Below are 19,641 nucleotides of genomic sequence, written 5' to 3' on the forward strand. Positions count from 1 at the left end.
CCAAAGCTGTTCCGTGCACGGCAGCTTCAGATTCATTAACGTGTGTGAATGAAACATGCTGTGCTTTAAAGAGGCAAGCAAAGGTTAATAGTTGCTATGTAAACAGAAAATTTACTAGTGTTTTTCCCTCTTATTTATAAGTTTTAGAATGTAGTCAGCTACATTAGTTTTAACTAAATGTTTGGTTCCGTGCAGCAATGAGAGTAAACACTGGGTATTGTAATTGCCTCAAAATGTGGTTAATCAATGCCTCTTACTAAGCAAACTATGAAGTGCCACAAAATTGGCAAAGTTCACAAAAATACATACAATCTCTAAAACCTGGAAACAGCAAAACTGCATTTTTGAAGCATCATCATAAGTCTTTAATTGAAAACAAAAACAATACATTGGCATTTCTCAGTAATATTTTATTTTCAAATTGTGCAAAAAGTATAGAATACATCCTACACCGGTAAAAAGAAAACATAACAAATTCACATATTTTAAACAATATTTCACTAAAGGATTATTACATTTGCATTTCCCATAATTTTACAAAACTTTCCAATAAAAATTGCAATAAAGAAAAGACCTAAATGCTTTGCATAGCGACAGGACTGAGGTAGAGTAAAGAAAAAGAAAGTTGGAATACACTTTAAATCACACTTTTACATCCCTTAAACTAACAGATGGAGCCAAAAGGCTCAAGGGTGCTTTAATGTGTGTGCTGTGAATTAGGACCTGAAGTCAAGAAGCAAATCCTGTGAGACAAAATCAACTTTGACATAGGGGGGAAATGTTAATCAGGGTTAAAGAAACACAACAGCACTGAAATCCAGTATAATGACAGACATTAAAGGTGTTTTTGTGTAGCATCTATTGTTCCAAAGTGCGTAAGTTTTAGTTTGATCAAAACAAATGTTAAACATTTTCACACCCTTTAAAAAAAGTTACAGAAAAAACCTCCCTGTACCGGAAACATGCAACACATTCAACTGTCTTAGGTGGGAAGGGGCCTAAATTTAGTCTCATATATGGAGGAGAAACAAAAGAAACAACAAGAAAAAGCAATGAGTAATAATAAATATAAAATAGGAAATATAAAAGAGCACATCTGATGTTTGTTTTGATGCCACCAAATCACCTTCCATTGATGACCTCCACATGCCTGGCACTAAAGTATGATGTAATTCCCTCCATAGACTTTCATTTCTCTGCTTGATAGTATATGGTCAGTCCAACCAGTAAAAACCTCGTCTCTCACACAAAAATAAAACTTAACACTTGACTTTTGTAAATACTATTTAGACCTAGATGTAGCTTCACAGTCTAAATGTTCAAAAGCAAATAACACCAAAAGCACAAAAAGCCAAATAAGACATAAACATGTTAAAATATTGTAAAATATTGTAATTCTTTAATAAACAAACAAAATCTTCTATAGTCTGTACAGAATGATTAAATACAGTGTGATCTGTAAACACTTCTGTGTGTAAAAACCAACGTATATTTGTAATGAGAGCATCACTGTAAACATAATGCATTCTCTTTTACTGAAACTTCCAGCACCAGCTGTTCAATTCATCAAAATCTATATTTAAAAACACAAAAAAAACAAACAAAAAAAAGCATTCAGTATTCACAGAGTGTGTATGCTTATGGTAAAGATAAGCATAAATGGCGGGCTGTGGAAATACTGGCTAACTGGATGAAACAAGGACTTTTATTTACAACACTTTGAGGGGGCATAGTGTCAATTTCAATGTTCTGGGGTCCACTAAAGACATGCACACACAGATGAAGAGCCATGGTATCCAACCTGCAGGCACTGCTCCTCGACGCCAGCTGAAGCGACTCTGTTGGTGTCCAGAATTCAGAGGTATCACATCTTCACAGCAAAGAGTCGAAAGGAATCCCCTTCTGTGTTGCTTTTGCTGAAAACAAACATTAAATAAAAAAAGTGTGTTATTTTCATCACTCTAGATGCCAACACTGTCTACTAAATATGCTGCACACGCCATTAAACTAACATGTCAGTTTTATACATTCAGATTTTTACTCATTGTCTACATAAGAAGTAAAATTAATGAAAAAAGTTAACAATCATGTTGATTACAATATTTTGGATGGTTGTTTGCAAAATGACTCATTGCTGCAGTATTTCTAAGTCTGTTATTTTCCAGTCACCACATGGGTTTTAACTTTCTGACTGTAATTAGTTCATTAGCAGAGAGACCTTGAAGCTCTGCCATGATCAATAATCATGATAGGACAGCACGATTGGTGTCCGATCTCAGATAATTGTTTGCATAGGAAAACACAGGCTAAGAAGCTGACAGCATTTCCATTCAGGAGTAACCGGATAGGCTGCGATTACTTCCCCAGCAACAGAGTGCAATCCAAGCTGCCCACCCTGCCATGATGTTGGCACATGGCACGGACTCTCCGTCAGCCATTTATTGACCTCCTGTCCCATTGCCCTGAGTGAGGTTTCATAGAATCAGACTTGGATTGTGTTTAGCCATTCAGCACTTCGCATACTCAATTGACATGCCTGGGTAAAGTAAGCAAAGATCCCATGTGTGGCCCATTCACACACCAAACCACACCATTACTCTTTCAACCCCATATGCCAGCAGAACCAGCCACAAAGGCTTCCTTGCCTAAGCTTAGTCCACTGGAGCTGGCCACGGACATGAGAGTGATTTGTGAAACATGGTGTGCATGCAGGGACTCACTACATGCAGTATTACAGTAGACATAAATCAGGATGGGATATAGTACATAAAAGCAACATTATCTGGCATATTTCTGTTTCCCTTGTCAAATCTGCTAATCAGATTTTTCTACAAGCGTAATGTTTTTATTTTAATTGAGTCTTAAGGTTTTCTTTTCTGCATTCTCACTAGTCAAATATGAAGGCCTGAGCTGAGCATATTCATATTTTCATTGATTGATTGATTGATTTGTGGTGCTTGTCAGGGTTTTTATTTGGTGCAAAGAGTCAGTCGATCTCAAAACAATTCTAATCTGTAAAAACAACTGAAAGCACCTGAAAGGGCTTTCATTTTCCCTCTATGCATGAGACTTTGCTCCTTTTACGGCAAATATCACATCACACCATATTACAAATATCATATCTGATATATAACTATTTTTATCTGTTTCCGGACAAGATAAAGTCATAGATTGGACCGTGGGCAACCTTTTTAGATGATTCATATGGATTTTTACAATGAAGCACCTTTGCTTTGAGGAGGGTTGTTACTTTTGTTCCTGGTGCACACATTCCCTCCTTGATAGCTTATACTACATCGAAGGGGGTTTGGTAGTTGTACAGCTGTTAAACACATGGTTGCCTGCAAGCTGTCACACACCATGTTTAGACGTGCATGTTTTCATTTACAGACACAGTTCCCTAAGATCAGCAGGACTGCAGAGAGTCAGATCTAAAATTATAAATATCTGGAATTCACTTTTCTCTAAAACTTGCAGCACCACCTACCTTTGCAGCTTTTCTTACTATCCAACAGTTCTCATCTGGGAAATAAAACTAAGAAGCTAAATCTGTTTACCACAAAAACAGAGGTGATACCTTTCAGACTGTATGCCATTTTTTAGGACTCCGGTGTAGCTCTTTCTCCTTTCCAGTGGCAGAACATCAACAAAACCGCCCTCTGCTTTCATTACCCCTGCATGGATGGCTGCTTTACAAATGCTTGAGCTCTGTGAAGACAAAAGGTGTCCAATATGAACCAAACGTTTATAAAATAGGATACAGTATTTTACAGTATATGAATATAGTTGCAATTCCCTTTTTTTAAAACACTGAACACAATGTAGTTCACAAACACAAAGATACACATTGCTAGCACACACACCGGGAGTTGAGTCTGAGCCATAAGTCTGGCTCCAGTATGATAGAGCAAAAGTTCTTATCAACAGTGCAGAATCATTCATTCCAGTCCAAACACAGATCACACTGTACATACACCCCACCAACAGTTTCAAACACATGGTTTATGTCTCATGTTTAACCAACAATTAGCTTTTATTCCATTATTTAGACAAATTTTTCAGCCTGAGATTGCAAAACATTCCCTGGCACTTTGTTTGGAGCCAATGTGCCTGCCCCAGTGTCTCTGTGGCACTTTGATCTGTGCCCATCTGGACGTCATTAGAGAGCTGTTTCATTCAAGATACAGTTCCATTAAACTCAGCACGGTCTTGTGTGACTGTGCAGACTCTAACATAACTTTAAAGTAAGCTGCATGTCTTATGTGGATTATAAAAGAGATTATAAACTACACTGACTTTTAGATTGTTTCAAGACAATACAGAAACTTACATGGACTATAAGCTCACATTAAGTTATTTATTTCTGTTTGTGCTAATAAAAACCTGATGCTTGCTGGAAAGACAACTTAGATCAAGCATCTAAAATTAATAGTAGTGGAGGAACTATGAGCATTTTGTTAAAGGTTATTAATACTCACATCTGCATAGATGGTGTTTCCAATCACAGGAGACCAGTAAGAAGGTTGAGTTTTGCAAGTGGCTGGACAGAGGACTCTAAGAAACAGATTGGACATAAGCAACATAAGTGATTTCAAACAGATAAGAGTTATTTTTAATAAATGAATTACACTTCAACATCCATTAATGAACATTTAATAGTTTTATGTGTTTACATTCATTATTTGGGTTAAAAGGGAGTGTATATATAGGTTAATATGACTGAATGATATGAATTTTAATAATGACCATTTCTGCATTAGTGAAAAACAAATGTATGACGGCACCTTGGACAGTGTGAGTAGGGTCTTTTGAAAGGGCAGATTTCAGCCACTGTGGTGTAGCAATCAGCTGTATATTCTGTCACACACACACACACATACACACACAGAAGAACACTTAATATATGGTATGAAATATGTGTATGAAATCATTAAAAATGACTCAGAACTCTTCTGAAAAAGCCAAAGCTAAAGATTACCTTCCACTTTGGTCACCATAAAGGAATTGCCAGGTTTATATTTACTGTAATATATAAAGACATAGAGATGTTAAGAAATCAGGAAAAGATCTGTAGAATAATAAAAATAATAGTTTTGTTTGCTGATGAGCTGAATCAGTAACATCTGTGTCACAAGATAAATCGTCCCCATGCAGCAGTTCAGTGCCATTGCTGCTATTTGGTAATGATTTTCTGTATTTTCCATGGTCTCCCTCTCTTGTTTACAAACTGTGAATGTTGCTCATTTGTCACCCTGATCAATACTGGCTAATGGAGATGAGCCATCCATGAGATTCAGCTCAGAAGCAGGCAGAATTTTTATTCTGCAAGCAAAGCTTTACATTGGATTGGCATTTCAAAATTTTCTTCACTTGTGTGATGTATATTTTTCCCATGAATATCAAAGACAAAAAGTTGTTCCATAAAGGAGAAGAATCCACCTCAGAGACTCAATGCCATTTTTTGTAGACCGGACAAAGAACGGCAACTTGTCCGTCCTTGTGACGTCAACCAGCCCTCCATTGTTGTCAATGACCCCAGCATGGATAGCAGCTCGGCAAATACTTGATTGCTGTAACAATAAGACATTAACGTGAATTAATGTTATGAACAGCTGCATAATGACGGATGCTTAAGGTGAAGAGACTCACCACATCGTAAGAAACAGTTCCCCAAACTTTCCCCTTCTGATTCAGACAGTTAGCCGGACATTTATGTCTGCAGAGGAAGAAAATTAGATCACATCAGAGAGGAGGAAGTGGGTACTAAAGGAGAGTGTATTAAAAATATTTTATCCACATCATGCCATCAGTTCACACTAAAATCCAGTGCAGTAACCTAACCTGTTGCAAGTTGCTCCTTTACACTTATCTCGCAGTTTAGTTTCACATTTGATGCTGTGAGCTGCAAGTATGAGACAAATAATTAATGAAAAACAACAAAAAATGTATGATTGATATTATTTTTAGAAGGATTTGTGTCTACCAAGATATATGTTGGGGGTTTTTGAAGATGATGTCCTGGGTGTTGCAGGCTTTGGACTGGAGGGCTTGGACACTGGTTTCTTTGGAAGCTTGGGAGATGGTCTGGAGGTGGTTCGAGGTGGCAAAGGTACCTGAGGCTTTTCCACCTCATTCATGTCTTCTGTCTCTGAGCGCTGAGAGTCTGCAAGTGAGCATGAAGTTCAGGTTAACATGTGTAATGTTACTGAGCTCTTATTAGGGTAATTTACAGTTTTGTCATTTTAGGAATGATATACCAAAATGAGTTAACATGACTTAACGGTGAAGAGCCTTTTTCTCTTTTTCCTATAGTGTACATGAGCTTCTATGTCTCTTTCCCAAAAGCCTTGTCTACTAAAATTCATCAATTGATTGGTCAAAAGCCGTGGCTTGCTTGGCAGCTACTCACTCTTTGTTTGAGGACTGCCAAACTTGGCAGATTTTATGAAGGTGTTTCATATTGATGGAGACAAGTGAGAAAAGAAAAGTCTGGATTATAAACAAGGTGTTTCAGGCAGATCAGGAGCATTTTAATCTGTGACAGGAAATAACTCCCATTGGTGTGGATTTTGGGCTTTGAAACCTGAAAGAATTTTTAGGTACACAAAAGCTATATAACACATTGAGGGTCAGGAAAAGTCCCAAAAAGGATAATGTGACTTCTTTTAAATGAATGAAAATCAAATGGTTTGGCTCACCTTTGTAACATAGATTATTTCTACATCCTCCCCCATAGCTAGGAGGACACTGGGAGCAAGGGCGGCCATGCTGGTAGGGAGCCTCTCCAATCCAGTTTCCCCTGCAGAGTTAGTGAATAATGGACAGCATTGACTAGGGGGGAAATAGATCATCAGTCAGCCTTCACGGGGCTCATTGCATTGTAATTACTGCAGCCCTTTGTCAACACTCCAAAAACACTTCAGCTCCACAAACTAATAACAAAAAGATCATTTATTCCCCTCTGATTCATTTTATGTTTTTATTTTACTCTTATTTCTGGGGAAATTTTAATGTCCTCAATATGTCACAAATGTCTATAACAACTAGTGCTGCATATTTCCAGTACAACTATATTAGGAACACGATGTAGCGTCAGTCAGTCCTGTAAGAAGAAGGAATGTAAACAAGTCTAGAGAGCAGCGGTGTTGATGAAGAGTGGAACGTTGGGGAATATTGATCTTACTTTGGGGAATAGTTGCACACTAGGTAAACAGCATTCTCCCATACTTCTCCCCAAACGTTCATCCGTGGACACACATGCACAGCGCAGCCCACTCGGGTAGTGGCTGCCCAGACCAGCTGTAACAGTGAAATAAATAAATAAATGATCAAAGTTAACACTTAGAATATCTGAATGAAAACATGCATAGTTAAGTAAACTACTACACTTGTGGTCTAGACTTTTTTGTCTGATAATTCTCACAAGCAGCAATTCCAGAGGAAGAATCTAAATTGGTCATGTTAAATTTATTGGGATTTTGGTCTGTTATTTTACCACAGGTGGATGTTCAACACACGAACCCTGTTTGCCCTCTTTGACACAACCCTGGCTGTTTTTAACATTCAGTCAGAAGTAGAAATGATAGCCCTTGATAAACTCTTAACTACACAGACAAAAGTCTGCACAGGCCACAAACAGTACAGGTTAAAATAAAACAGGTTATCAAAAGGAAAGCTGCTGTAGTCGTTATACAGATTAATCATGTTTCATTTGAAGTGGAATATAATACTGCATATATTCCAAAACTCCTTCAAACTTTCTGCACAAACGTGCACTCTCCCCCCTCAGGAATGTTCATCTTTTTCCTAGTATGCTAACAGGCCGCTGGAAGTTGTGAGTCAGCACACAAACTGATGTGTGCTGATACTCAAGCACAGCACAATCACTGGTAGCAGTGGAGTGTGACTGCTCAAACTGCTGTTACATCAACAAATATAAGACAGAGACAAGGTGATGATGCTCAGATTTGGCACTGCCCCCTCACAGCAGCATCTTCAAAAGAATCCAGGTCAAGCAGAGCAGGATGTCTGGTGTGTCTGGAAATGACTACCAGATGGAAGTGATCAGGTTACAGCGCAAAGGCAAAAGGAGGAGCTGGGATGTTTCTGTAAACTCATCCCAGCAGCTATAAAGCAAAGGCTTAAGGAAGAGGAGGCCAGTTCCCCCGTTTCAGGTTCCTTGAGAGTTTTTCATCCTCTCATCCATGCATCCTCTTTTTTCTTTATACACAGTTTACACCTGGCTCTCATTTCTTGCATTAATGATCAGGCCTACACCCATAAAAATACTACATCCATCATGAATGATTCTGAATCCATCAATTAACCAGTGAACTCAAAATGGTCACTTTCACAGTAAATAGAGGAGCGGATGGTGCACATAGTCCATCTTCTAAAATCTTCTTACCTGGGTATAATGGGTGCACATAGGCCCGGAGCAGCGTTCAGGACACCAGGGATTGCACTCGTGAGGGTAGGGATAGGTGTAGTCTTTCACCTCATCATACCAGGCCTGAACGTGGAAGGCAGGTGAGCGGTATCTGCCGGAAAAATGCATATTCACACATATGGTCACAAACCAACAGTAGGCTCAATTAGCAGGACATCCAGCTACCCGGGGCAAAAAGGAAATATCTGAGGGAGCTGCCAGGTGCTTTGGCAAGGCTTAAGAAACACTACATGAGCTCCTCCTCCTCTTTCAGTTCTCAGACGATGAGCCTAGTTTTGACCTGGTGCAAAGAACTGCAGTCTATTCTGACTATGATAAAGAAAATCTAATCAAGTTGCAAAAAAGGAATTGGAGCAAGCCTAAACAAGGCTCCACAGCCCAACAAATCAGTTCAAGCTCTCATTATAAACATCTCTTTTTAAGGTATTGAAAAGTGCTGAGCTTATAAGAGGAGAGAAGTGGAGGGGAAAACAATGACTTGACAGCAGGGTTTTTGCTGGCACAGGAAGAAAAGAAGAAAGTAGGAAGAGAGTGGAGTTGTGAGAATGAGGGCAGATTCCTGGATGGGCACCTGCTGCCATAGCCATATGCTGTTATGGACAGGTGCCAACTGTGTCTGTCCACTAAGAGACACACTTCCTTGCCATCATTCTGGTGTTTAAGCCTCTCCACAGGTTCTAAACTTAGGTCTGGACTCTAGGTACTCCAAAATGTTGAATATTTCATGGTGTCCATGCACACTATTTTACTTGTATTTAAGCAAATATGCTAAAGAAACAATGTCCAATTAAACAGCATAATAAAGAAAGGAAAACCTTAATGCTGTTTTTCCATGGTATGGTGAAGTTAATATCCATCCAACTAAACTTTCCTTTCTGTTCTGTCCAATGCAATTAATATTCCCATAAATGTGGATGTGAAGCTGCGTTGTAACAAAGATCAGACACAAAAAAAACTTTCCTGCATTTATGTATAGTGGTCATTGAACTGTGTGAGTGGTCCTTTTTTGCAGACCATGCTCTCTAATTTTTTAAATCAAGCACATGTGTATGCAATTTGCCCCTCAATATGGAATATTCGTGTCTTGTGTTTTGCAATACCTGCCCACCAATTTGTAGACTCTAGATAAATTTGCAAAGGGAGAGAGAAGCGAGCTGTTGTGTGCAGAACTTTGCAGAGGTTGCTCTTACCTCTATGGGAGAGAATTCTCTCTGACCAGCTAGTGGTCTGCAGTGGGGTCATGTCCCTATGATATGTTTAATCTCAGACAGCTCACCAGGAATCTTGGCTGATGTTTTACCAAAATAGGCATTTTATAAGGTTGTGATGGAATAGTTGAACTGTGTCACACCATCGAATATACAGGGTAAAACCAGATTTGGCAGGAAAATAGCAGTGAAGAAGAAAAAACATAATCTTGTCATATTGGAGGGTCAGTTATGACAAGCATCTAAAACATACAGCCAAGAAATGGTAAATACAAAACAATATCATCATTTTGGAGGGGCAACACTAGAGTCCAGAACTGAAAATCTAGGGTGGGAACTAAAGACCTTTGATGTGTGATTAAGCAATAGAAACTGTTAGAATTTTACATTACCATCTAAACATAATGTCTGGTCATTGCTTGTCTCTCATTATCCAGTCAGGTCTTTAGGGTTTTTCTATACAATTAATAAATCTCTAAATTTCAACCCATTAGAAAATGCTACCAGTAGTATATATTTTTAATTTAACCTTTATTGAACCAGTAAAAAACACAGTTACAACACACAAAAACATACAAAAGACAACTAAAAGATTAAAAAAAAATGTCTATACAATTGAATTATTATAAGATTAACTTTGATCTATAGAAACAGGTACTCCTTAGGTGTCCAAAAATACTATGTTCAAATATTTAAAGGCTCTGCTTACGGTATGTATAAATTCTCATTTTCTAATTTACTTATTTAATCACCAATTAATTATTTTAATACTAATATATTTTAGAGTATTACACATCACATTACCATTGAAGCTGAGTTTTATTGTATCTCACCTGCCCCAGTGAACTGCCAGGTTTTGTCCAATAGACATGAGCAGGTCTCGAGGCCCATGGTCCCACTGACACTCCTCTGCCCACTGAGTGGCAGACCGCTCCAGCTCATCATCCCAAACCTGCATACATAAACAACACCAGTTTCTCATATCTTGTTTCGGACACCAGTACAAAGACAGCTCTTTGTAGTACACAGCAGAATTCACATCATGTTCTGGCTCACTAAACTATTAACCTCAACCTGTTCAAAGCCTCTGCTCCTGCACTTCCTCCCTTCCTTCCTAATAAGCTGAAACAGAGCTGCATACAAGTACAACATTAACCTTTACTGGTGACATTTGAGTGGAACTGCTAGCACCTGGCCTTGGTCCACTATAAATCTCCAGCAATCACAGCAGAATTATCCACATTTCCTGCATGAGACATTTTACAGTGATAGAGAGGAGGGTGAAAAGGAGAGAGGACACCTGACTCCCACTATGGAAAGGAGCACTATGAATACAGTGAGGCTGCATACACCGTGGCCCCTCAAAGCACATCCCCTCAGTAAATTTCCAGCCTTTTGGTGGTCACTAAAACATACACACACGGACACCATTGCAACCCCAAACACCCATTTACTAATGCAAACACACTGCCTGTTCATTGGAATTTGAGAGAGCAGAGTGATTCTACAGTTTCTTCCACACTTTAACCGCAGCCCTGAGACACACAGTGAGCTGCTCCGTCTCTTAACTCCATGGAACACATAGTTTTCAGTGATCGTCTGTGCAGCAACAATAATTTCTCTCCTACTTCTCTTATAAATATTCCACAGAATCCCTTAGTTTTCCTTTTCTTGGCTTGTTCTTTCCTTTACACTCCTGTATTCTCCAGTGCTGAGCTGTTTGTAGGTAGGACAGAGTCAGCATTATTATCCTCCCTGTAAAAAGGTGGCACAGCAGGCTGGCAGTAGGTCAACTTTCATGACTGAATGTTTCCAGTAGGGAGAAAAGATCAGTTTTATTACAGCATCACCACTTTCCTGGGCAAAATATAGCTTTAAACCCTAATTACCAACTTTGTTTGAGTGTTCATGATTTCTGATGCATCAAGTTCTTTTTGAGGTCAATCCAAAGATTAAACTTGATAATATTTGATCTTTGTATAATAGTGATCAAATAGAAATGTGAAGTAATGAAACATATCTCACCATGTACTCCATGTTTGAGGCAGAAGGGTAAACGCTGCCTCTCAGCTTGTTGTGCAGCTGGAGGATCTCCTCACGGTCGGACCAGAGGATGGCTCTTCGGTTCCTGCTCCCAGCTGTGTTGTTGGTGCCGTTCTGGTCTGTTTCCTGCTCATAACGGCTCAGCAGCTCCCTCAGCTCCTCAGGCAGGAAGAGAGAAGATGAATCCGTGACGCAAAACAACAGGAGGGAGAGGATGGGGAGCCAGGTCGAGGCAGTACAGGTCATTCTGACACTTCAGCTTCAGACTACAGTCGACAGTCTTTTTCTGTGAATGCTGCTCCTCAGAGTCACAGATGCAACCTGCAGGGAGGAAATCTTGATTCAGTTTCTCCACTGTATGTGTCAAGAAAGCAAAGATTTCAAAACCTCTGGGGATGTATTACTAAACTTATGTGGGAGATGCTTTCTCTAACAACCAGATCTACATAGAGAAAAAGTAGAAACTGATCATTCTCTTTTTTGAGCTATGATTTAATAAATTATTTTTTTTATTATTATTATTATCCTAGGAACCCTTTACTCCCTGCTGTTCTGTGTTGTAGAGAAACCATTTGTCAGCTTATGTGATGCAATCCAGTCTCACTATCCTGCAATAAGTCGTTTCTTTGGGGTGCTTTGATTGTACTGTTTTTTCTTTTGCAGGTCATTTCTGAGGCTCTAGAAGTGCTGCTATATTGAAGAGGATTACACTGAAACCTGTTTGGATAATCTGCCCTCTTCATGTATGGAACCAGATATCACAACTTCAAAAATGACCACAGAGCCAAATCAGTTCCTTTTTCATTTAGTTTGATACAAAACCAGGTCATTGCTAATCAAATTTCACAGGTTTGTCTAATAAACTGGTGATGCTTTATAAACAGTTTCTAATTCCATATTTTTTTTTTATTTTTTAAATGTTTTGTATGTTTTCTTTTACAAATGACTAACTTTGATTGTCTTGTGTTTATGAAATCATCATTGCATCACAATATGTTGTGTAAGGATTTGTTCTTTTGACAGGTTTTAATGATTTCAACATGAGCATGACTGCAGCATATATCACAGTTAAGCACATGGTTAACTTGTTTATGCAGTAGATGAATGAGTGTGAACAATTAGTTTTAGTTTATAGAATAGAGTTGTGATAATAAATTAGTCTCCAACAGTTAACATAACACTGATTTTGCTTTGGATTTATTGCACAACAGTAAAATGAGAATTACTCTGTTCCTCTTTGTCCTCGTCTCCTGGTGCTTTTTGATTATTTTTAAACCAAACTGAGCAGCGGGGTCAGCCACTAAGGAGGCAGACCTGAGTTTAGGTTGACAAGTTTTAACCCCACTGAACCCTTCAGGCAAAACACTTCATTCCTGACACTTCCAGTAGCAATATTGTCCAACTCATTTTGACTTCCAACCTCATGGCTAAAGCAATAGGGAGGACGTCCAAGTTTCAAAATAAAGCAAACATCAGAACGTCACCAAGTTTTACAAGAAGAGAGAAGCACTCAGTCAGTGTGTGATCAGAGAGGAACAAAAAAATAAACCAAGCTCTAGCTTGCACTGGTTGCTCTCATCCTTGAATGCTTTCACCCCTTTCCCTTTAGCTGAACAGGCAGGTTGAGGTCTGGCACCGACTGTCAGCATGCTATGCCAGCTCTGGCTGCTGCAGGCCAGTGGGCAGCCCAGCCACCACACCCTTCTGCTTTCCCTGTGCCCCTGTCTTCCCACTGAACCTCCAACAGCTTCTCTGTCTGGGCCCTTCTCATGGCTCTAGTGAATTTTATACTGGTGTGACAGACAGAGCAGAGGACTTTGACCCACATGCATGCCCACATCTTGTCTGTGGGAACTTGGTCTTCTATGCCAGTACTGGAATCTGTCTTACTACAAAGCCGGATGTAAACAAAAATTTTAAGCCATAACCAAACGTGTTAGAGTTGGTTGTTCCCTTCTTTAAGCAAAGAATGAAGCTGAAGCTGAATCTGTTTTTGTTTTTTTTTTCCTGAATATTAAAATATGATCTCTGTATTAACTGTGGCCTTTTGCTCATATTTACATCACTTAAATCTACTTTTCAATATATATCAGCTTTAGTTTTGCCCATAATCATACTGTCTGTGATACAGTGTTTAAATCATGGTGCTACTGTCACTGATCTCTTGTTAATATTTCCATAAGACTGCAGACAGTGATTGTCTTGCAAACAGCCTCGTTTACACCAACAAGTGAAGTACATTCTGAATAAATACATTAACATAAAAGTGAATTATGCATCTCAGGAGCTGTATCCCACTAAATGAACAGAATGGCTCATCTTTCTCACCTCTGTCTTTCTCAGTCAGTATCCAGCTGCTTGAATGTTTTGGAGCTGCTTCCTCTGCGCGTTGGAGAGCTGTATTATTTCCTTATGCGAGGACCAGGCTGCTGCTGCTGATATTTGGCAGTCGTCCTGAGGCACACAGAGACTGTGTTACTCCTGTAAAAGTCTGAGCGCCTTATATAGCTACAGAAGGAGACCCCTCAGGAGCAGAGGAAAAAATTACTGTTTCTCCGCACTCCCCCACTCGACAGCCTCCCTGTTCTTGGCACACAGCGCGTCGTGCGCAAACTGATGTCAGCAAGAAAACTACAACTGTTGTAAATCAGCAAATTGTCAAACGACCATGTTATTGCCTAGTTACGTGAATTAAAAACCGCGCTTCAGACTGAGGAATAGCAGCAGTGGACCGGAAGACATTCAGCGTGAGCCCAGGACGAAATGTTATCATTATAGTAGACGCCATTACTAAAAGTTGAAGCCTAGTTTATTACTTTATCAGCTTAATGGTTAGCGAATTAATCAGACTACTAATGCTCTATAGACCTTACATTAGTTTATGCATTTATAGGCTCTATCCTTTGACTGCGGCAAAGTAAAAACATTTAAACTATGTCAATAATCATAAGAAGAAAGTCAGAATAAAATTGCTTGATTTGTGGTGATATAATACCAAAACACTCACAACCTGCATAAACTGTATGGGGTAATTAAAAACAATAATCAATCAATAAATATGTCACAGAGTATTTTCTTAGCCTGAGTTTTCATTGAGGACGGACTGAGGTGGAGCGGGGAGCTGACTTTTAATAAGTCAAACTTCAAAATGTAAATATTGGTTTGTAATCAGCACATAAACCACAAATAAGCAACATGCTGCTATCCAGATGTCGTTTTCAGGGAAGGTTTTACTCATTTCAGCAAGACGATGCTGTAACAGCAGCATTGCTTTGGAAGAACAAGGCCTATTAGTCCAGATTAGGAGATCACTAAAGCATTTGTTGCATCAGAAAATTAAAAAGAATTCAAGAAGTATTTAAAGCAAGTAGCAAACTGCTGAAGTCCTTTATCGAGCAGTTTCCTTTAAAATTACAGCAATCAATCTCCGCTGTTCACAAGAACTTTTCATTTTGTTTCAAATAAAATCTGATGTGCTAGCATCAGATTTCATCATAAAAAAAAAAACATTTGCTTTGTCGCCTTCCTATTTTGCCTAACTTATTTTCAATCAAAATAATTAGGAAATTATGTTTGCTTGTGTCATTTCCATTTTTGGAAAAAAACTGTTGTATTTTTAACTGATTTTATTGACTGCATTTTATTAGTTGTGACAGATAACTGTAATCAATTTCTTTTTCTCTATTAAAGAAAAACAAAAAATCTCTTTCTTAGTGATTGCACATTCATCAGATGGACAACATCATGATTGGTCTCCATTTGAAACATCTGAGATATTTAGAAGAGATGTTCACCAGCAAACTCAAGCATCAGGCAGGTTTTCTCCCCATTAGGACTCTGCCAACACAAGCTCTGAACTCTGAGTAAAGATTCATGATTAACAGGAAGTCTGGCTTGACATGAATCAGCTTTCTTCCTCAGTTATCCTGCAGAGATGTGAGAGAGTGACAATGCTCTGTAGAGAGACACGCTAGACAATGGAGCTCTGGGTAAGGCCTTCATTTCTAAACATCTGCACATTCTAGCCACACTTTGCATTTGTGCGGTTCAATTTGAACTTGCTCTCGCTTGAGAGATTGAACAGAGACTTTTTATGGAAGGAAATATTACTATTGTAAATGACATTTATATCTGTCAAGGGAGACCATCAACATTATCTTCTAGTAGCCTGATATGAGAGGAGTATTGGACACGTGTTTCTCAATTAACTCAATCATAACAACAATCCTTTAACAATTCTAGAAATACTATTTATTCAGATACTGAAGATTTGTGAGTTCAAGGGAACTGTTTGTGCAGGATGAAATATTGCCTACACAAAGTTAATCATCACTATCACTAAAAAAAAATCTCATTGTGGTTTTGATGTTGTGTATCAGGGATGCAGCAGTAACAGGGTCAAGATTTTTCATCATCTGAGAGCAGGCTCCTTCCTCGCCAGCCACTTATTACTGTGTTGATGGGCTCCCTGCAGCAGCAGAAAATGAACTGACTGCCGTCCAGACGTTGCTCCGTTGCAATTTCCTCAAAAGGTTTTTAGATTTGCAATCAGTCCTCTTTATTATAATACAGGAATATTTTGTGGTTTACAAATAATCAGATCAACATACACATGGTCTCAGAGATATAGTATGTTGGAGTAAAAAAAAAACAGTTTCTTCCATTTCCATCCACCCACTAGTTTGTTTTTATGATCAACCTCTTACAGCATACGGTTTCTTCATTTATTCTCCCACAGTTTGACCCTCTCTGCATCCTGTTTTGTGTATCCTGCTTAGAGCTTTACTTAACCCGTTGGCACCAGACGTTCTGTGCTCAGGACATGTCAAATAAATATATTTTTACTAAGTCTACCTTCCACATTCCTACATGTTATACACCATTTAAAGCTAAAATACTTGAGATTTTAATGATGTTTGCTATTCCAGGCAACAATCATAACTGTAAATTCAGTAAACACTTATTTCTGACCACTTGCCAATGCAAGTGATCTTTGAAGCAGATGAAACTGCAACTGAAATGGCCCTGTTACATTAGCAAGGGTCCAGGAAAAGTAGTCCAGTTAGTCAACAACAAAATCCTGTATAAGGCAAAAACTGAAGGATTTTAAGGGGTTAAAATGGCCTTTAAACCAACCAAAAAAAAAAGAATTAAAACATTGGCTTAATAGATTTACACTTTTGTTGAGTAACTAGCTAATACAGAGCATTTTGACCAATGTTTAGGCGCCTATATCAGACAAAACTTTCAACACCAAAGCCATGAAGATCCAGAACACATCTAACCCTGTAAGTGAAACGTTCTTCTCTATTGATTTAGGCAAAGTGGTGGAATTTTAAAATTTAGCCCTATTTTGTAATCCATTTACTATAAATTTTCTAAAGAAAACCCCCTTTGTGGAACTCCCAATGTTGCACAGTCCCATTTCATCAGATGGTGTTAGCAATGATGCATCAAAGTCTTGAAGACTTGGTTTATGAGGGTTTCTTCTTAAAGGAGTTACTCATCATTGGGAACCACCGAATCAGATATATTATTCATTCCAGACAAATTGGTACCCACAGATTTGGCTGGAAGACAATAGAAATATTATTTAATTCAAACATTATTTTCTTTTAAACTTTTCAGCATTATATAATCATTAGCAGGAAAGACCCAAAGTTTTCTGTTTGTAAAGAAATCAGAGATGAATCACACACACACATAGTTTTCCATGGGTGCTAGTTTATTTTGACAATGTCTGCTTGTCCTTACAATTCATGTTGCTGTAATGTTTACTTTCATTAGTTAATTAGTAAAATTAGTAAACTTTAAGCCAACCACTAAGCAGGATACACAGAAACAGGATGCGGAGCGGGTCAATCCGAGAGAGAAACTGTATGCCATACAAGGCTGATTATAAAAACAATCTTCAACAAACAATGCTTCATCTAATTCTGAGCAGAGATTGTATGGAGCAAAAGTGTGGTGGTCTAGAGGGAAGCAGTGGAAAACCATCACTTAAGGATCATCCAAAGCTCCAGTCTGATTGCAAAGCATCCACAGATGTGACTGCAAAGCTGAAGATTATTTTTGAAGTCCACTGATGGTTTGGCTATCTGGCATTTGGGCATGTAAAAGCGCTTTGGGTGCCTTGAAAAGCGCTATATAAATCTAATCCATTATTATTATTATTAAATAATACATACGATGCATAAATAAATAAATTAAAAAAAAAAACCAAAATGGGATAAACGGAGCATCTTCCTTTAAGTCACTTTGGCACCTCTGAATATGTTTAAGTTGTTTTATGCAACCTCAAATAATTGAAATTTTTAATTACCTTTGAACACCTACATCATCATCGTTGTTGAAGGGTTTACAGGGGATGTGGAGTTAAAGCGCAAGATGGGGGGCAGCAAACCTTTTTTTATATATCATTTTGTTACCTTGGGATTGCAGGGACATTTTAGACTCAGATAAGAGGAAATGAATTATAAAATCAGGTTAACAAATAAAGTCAAGGCTGAAAATTCAAAGTCACTGGAGAAACTAATAATAAAGAAAAACAGGAAATAACATTACCTGATGAATCCTTGGTAACAGAAAACGGTGGGAACAGCAGAACAGCTCCAAGTATGGTCAGAATGTTTATGATTTCTCAGTCATTCAGATTTGCTGGAATTGTTTTTTCCAAGTTTTGCTCACATCAGTCTAGGCAAGCAACCATCCAGGTAGGACCAATCATCACAAAGCTGAATCACAAAGTAATTAAAGCTTAACAAACCTATTAAGCTGATAATTTTGCGCAGTGCCTGATATTTTTTATCTGGTCAGAGACAAACATCTGCTGATGTTAAGACTGGAAGAACATAAATTCAAAGCCAAACAAGCATAACTTTGCCAGATTACCAAGGCAATGTGTAAACATTTGTTTTTTCTCCCTTTTCACTGCTTTCGTCAACATGAGAAGTCACCTGAATTTTCCTGATGTAGTTTAAATTGTGACTGTTTTATATATATATATATATATATATATATAAATATATATATATATATATACACACACACACATACTTTCTTAAAGAAACATTCCTCTTGTCATAATTTTACAAATCAGATATATACTTTAATAAATCACATTCCAACATTGTATATATTTTAAGAGTGTTAAAAGCATGTATTTGTCTTGAATTTGCCTAATGTATGCCATCAAGGTTTGCATGCTCATGCACAAGTTCCCCATTCAGCATATGGTTTCTGCACTGAAGTGTATTTAAATGAGAAACTTTCATGGAACTGCAGCTGGAATACAAGAGACTTTATAAAACTGACTTTTACACAGTAGTGATAGCTCTGCTATCTACTAAAGATGGCTGTTAGGGGATCTGTGGAGCAAAACAAGATATGACAAATATTCTCATGTGCCATTTTGTGGTTATGTCCCTGGAAGAAAACTATAATAATTCCTATTCATATAATAGATCATGCAGTGCTGTACTCAACTGGGGCAGATGCTCTTGTTTAAAGTGCCACTGAATGCTGAAATGCAATTAAAACAATAGGCTTGTGTTGCAGAGAGACAACACTCCCTCAACAAACCACTTAAAGCATTACACAGTCCCGTGAGGAGTATGTTACTATATATGAATCCATCAACTGTGAGGTACAACTGAAGGAATGCATGAACATAGGTGGTCTACCAGTAGGTATACCAACATGTAATTATGCTCCTCAGGATGTAGGCCCATTAAAAAAAACAGCCATGACTGTCTTCTGACATTAACAAGGAAAATACACCATTTGATTTCACGTTTTAGAGTCAAACCACATTTCAATAGATGGTCAAGCTATCAAATACTAAAGAATACTGAAGGACAGAAGAAACTTACATGGCACATTTTTCAATGATGGGTCTGCTTCCCGTAAAACCAAATTGCGGCTCGGCCCTAGTCCGAAAGA

General features: G+C 38.3%; 1 protein-coding gene across 1 annotated transcript; it reads right to left on the reverse strand.

Moving 5' to 3' along the window:
* Window positions 1-395: 395 nt before the first annotated feature.
* On the reverse strand, window positions 396-14,716 carry crispld2 (cysteine-rich secretory protein LCCL domain containing 2). The gene is made up of 15 exons (XM_041992364.1): window positions 14,029-14,716; window positions 11,683-12,021; window positions 10,491-10,609; window positions 8,408-8,540; window positions 7,184-7,299; window positions 6,699-6,799; window positions 5,984-6,163; window positions 5,842-5,902; window positions 5,650-5,716; window positions 5,440-5,570; window positions 4,979-5,022; window positions 4,785-4,857; window positions 4,479-4,554; window positions 3,578-3,708; window positions 396-1,916 (listed from the first exon to the last, which is right to left on the reverse strand). Exons 2-15 carry the CDS (start codon window positions 11,944-11,946, stop codon window positions 1,865-1,867), a joined length of 1,548 nt encoding a protein of 515 aa, XP_041848298.1. The 5' UTR covers window positions 11,947-12,021; window positions 14,029-14,716; the 3' UTR covers window positions 396-1,864.
* Window positions 14,717-19,641: the final 4,925 nt, after the last annotated feature.

This window comes from Melanotaenia boesemani, chromosome 1 (genome assembly GCF_017639745.1).
Source record: "Melanotaenia boesemani isolate fMelBoe1 chromosome 1, fMelBoe1.pri, whole genome shotgun sequence".
Lineage (NCBI taxonomy): Eukaryota > Metazoa > Chordata > Actinopteri > Atheriniformes > Melanotaeniidae > Melanotaenia > Melanotaenia boesemani.

Bases quoted from the DNA above. Each gene is read 5' to 3' on its own strand.
- crispld2 (XM_041992364.1), bottom strand. From the start codon at position 11,946: ATGACCTGTACTGCCTCGACCTGGCTCCCCATCCTCTCCCTCCTGTTG. The intron at 5,571-5,649 runs GTGAGTCTCTTC...TTATTGTTACAG, and splicing joins GAACTGTTTCTTACGATGTG to CAATCAAGTATTTGCCGAGC. The intron at 4,858-4,978 runs GTAATCTTTAGC...TGTGTGTGACAG, and splicing joins TATGGTGACCAAAGTGGAAG to AATATACAGCTGATTGCTAC.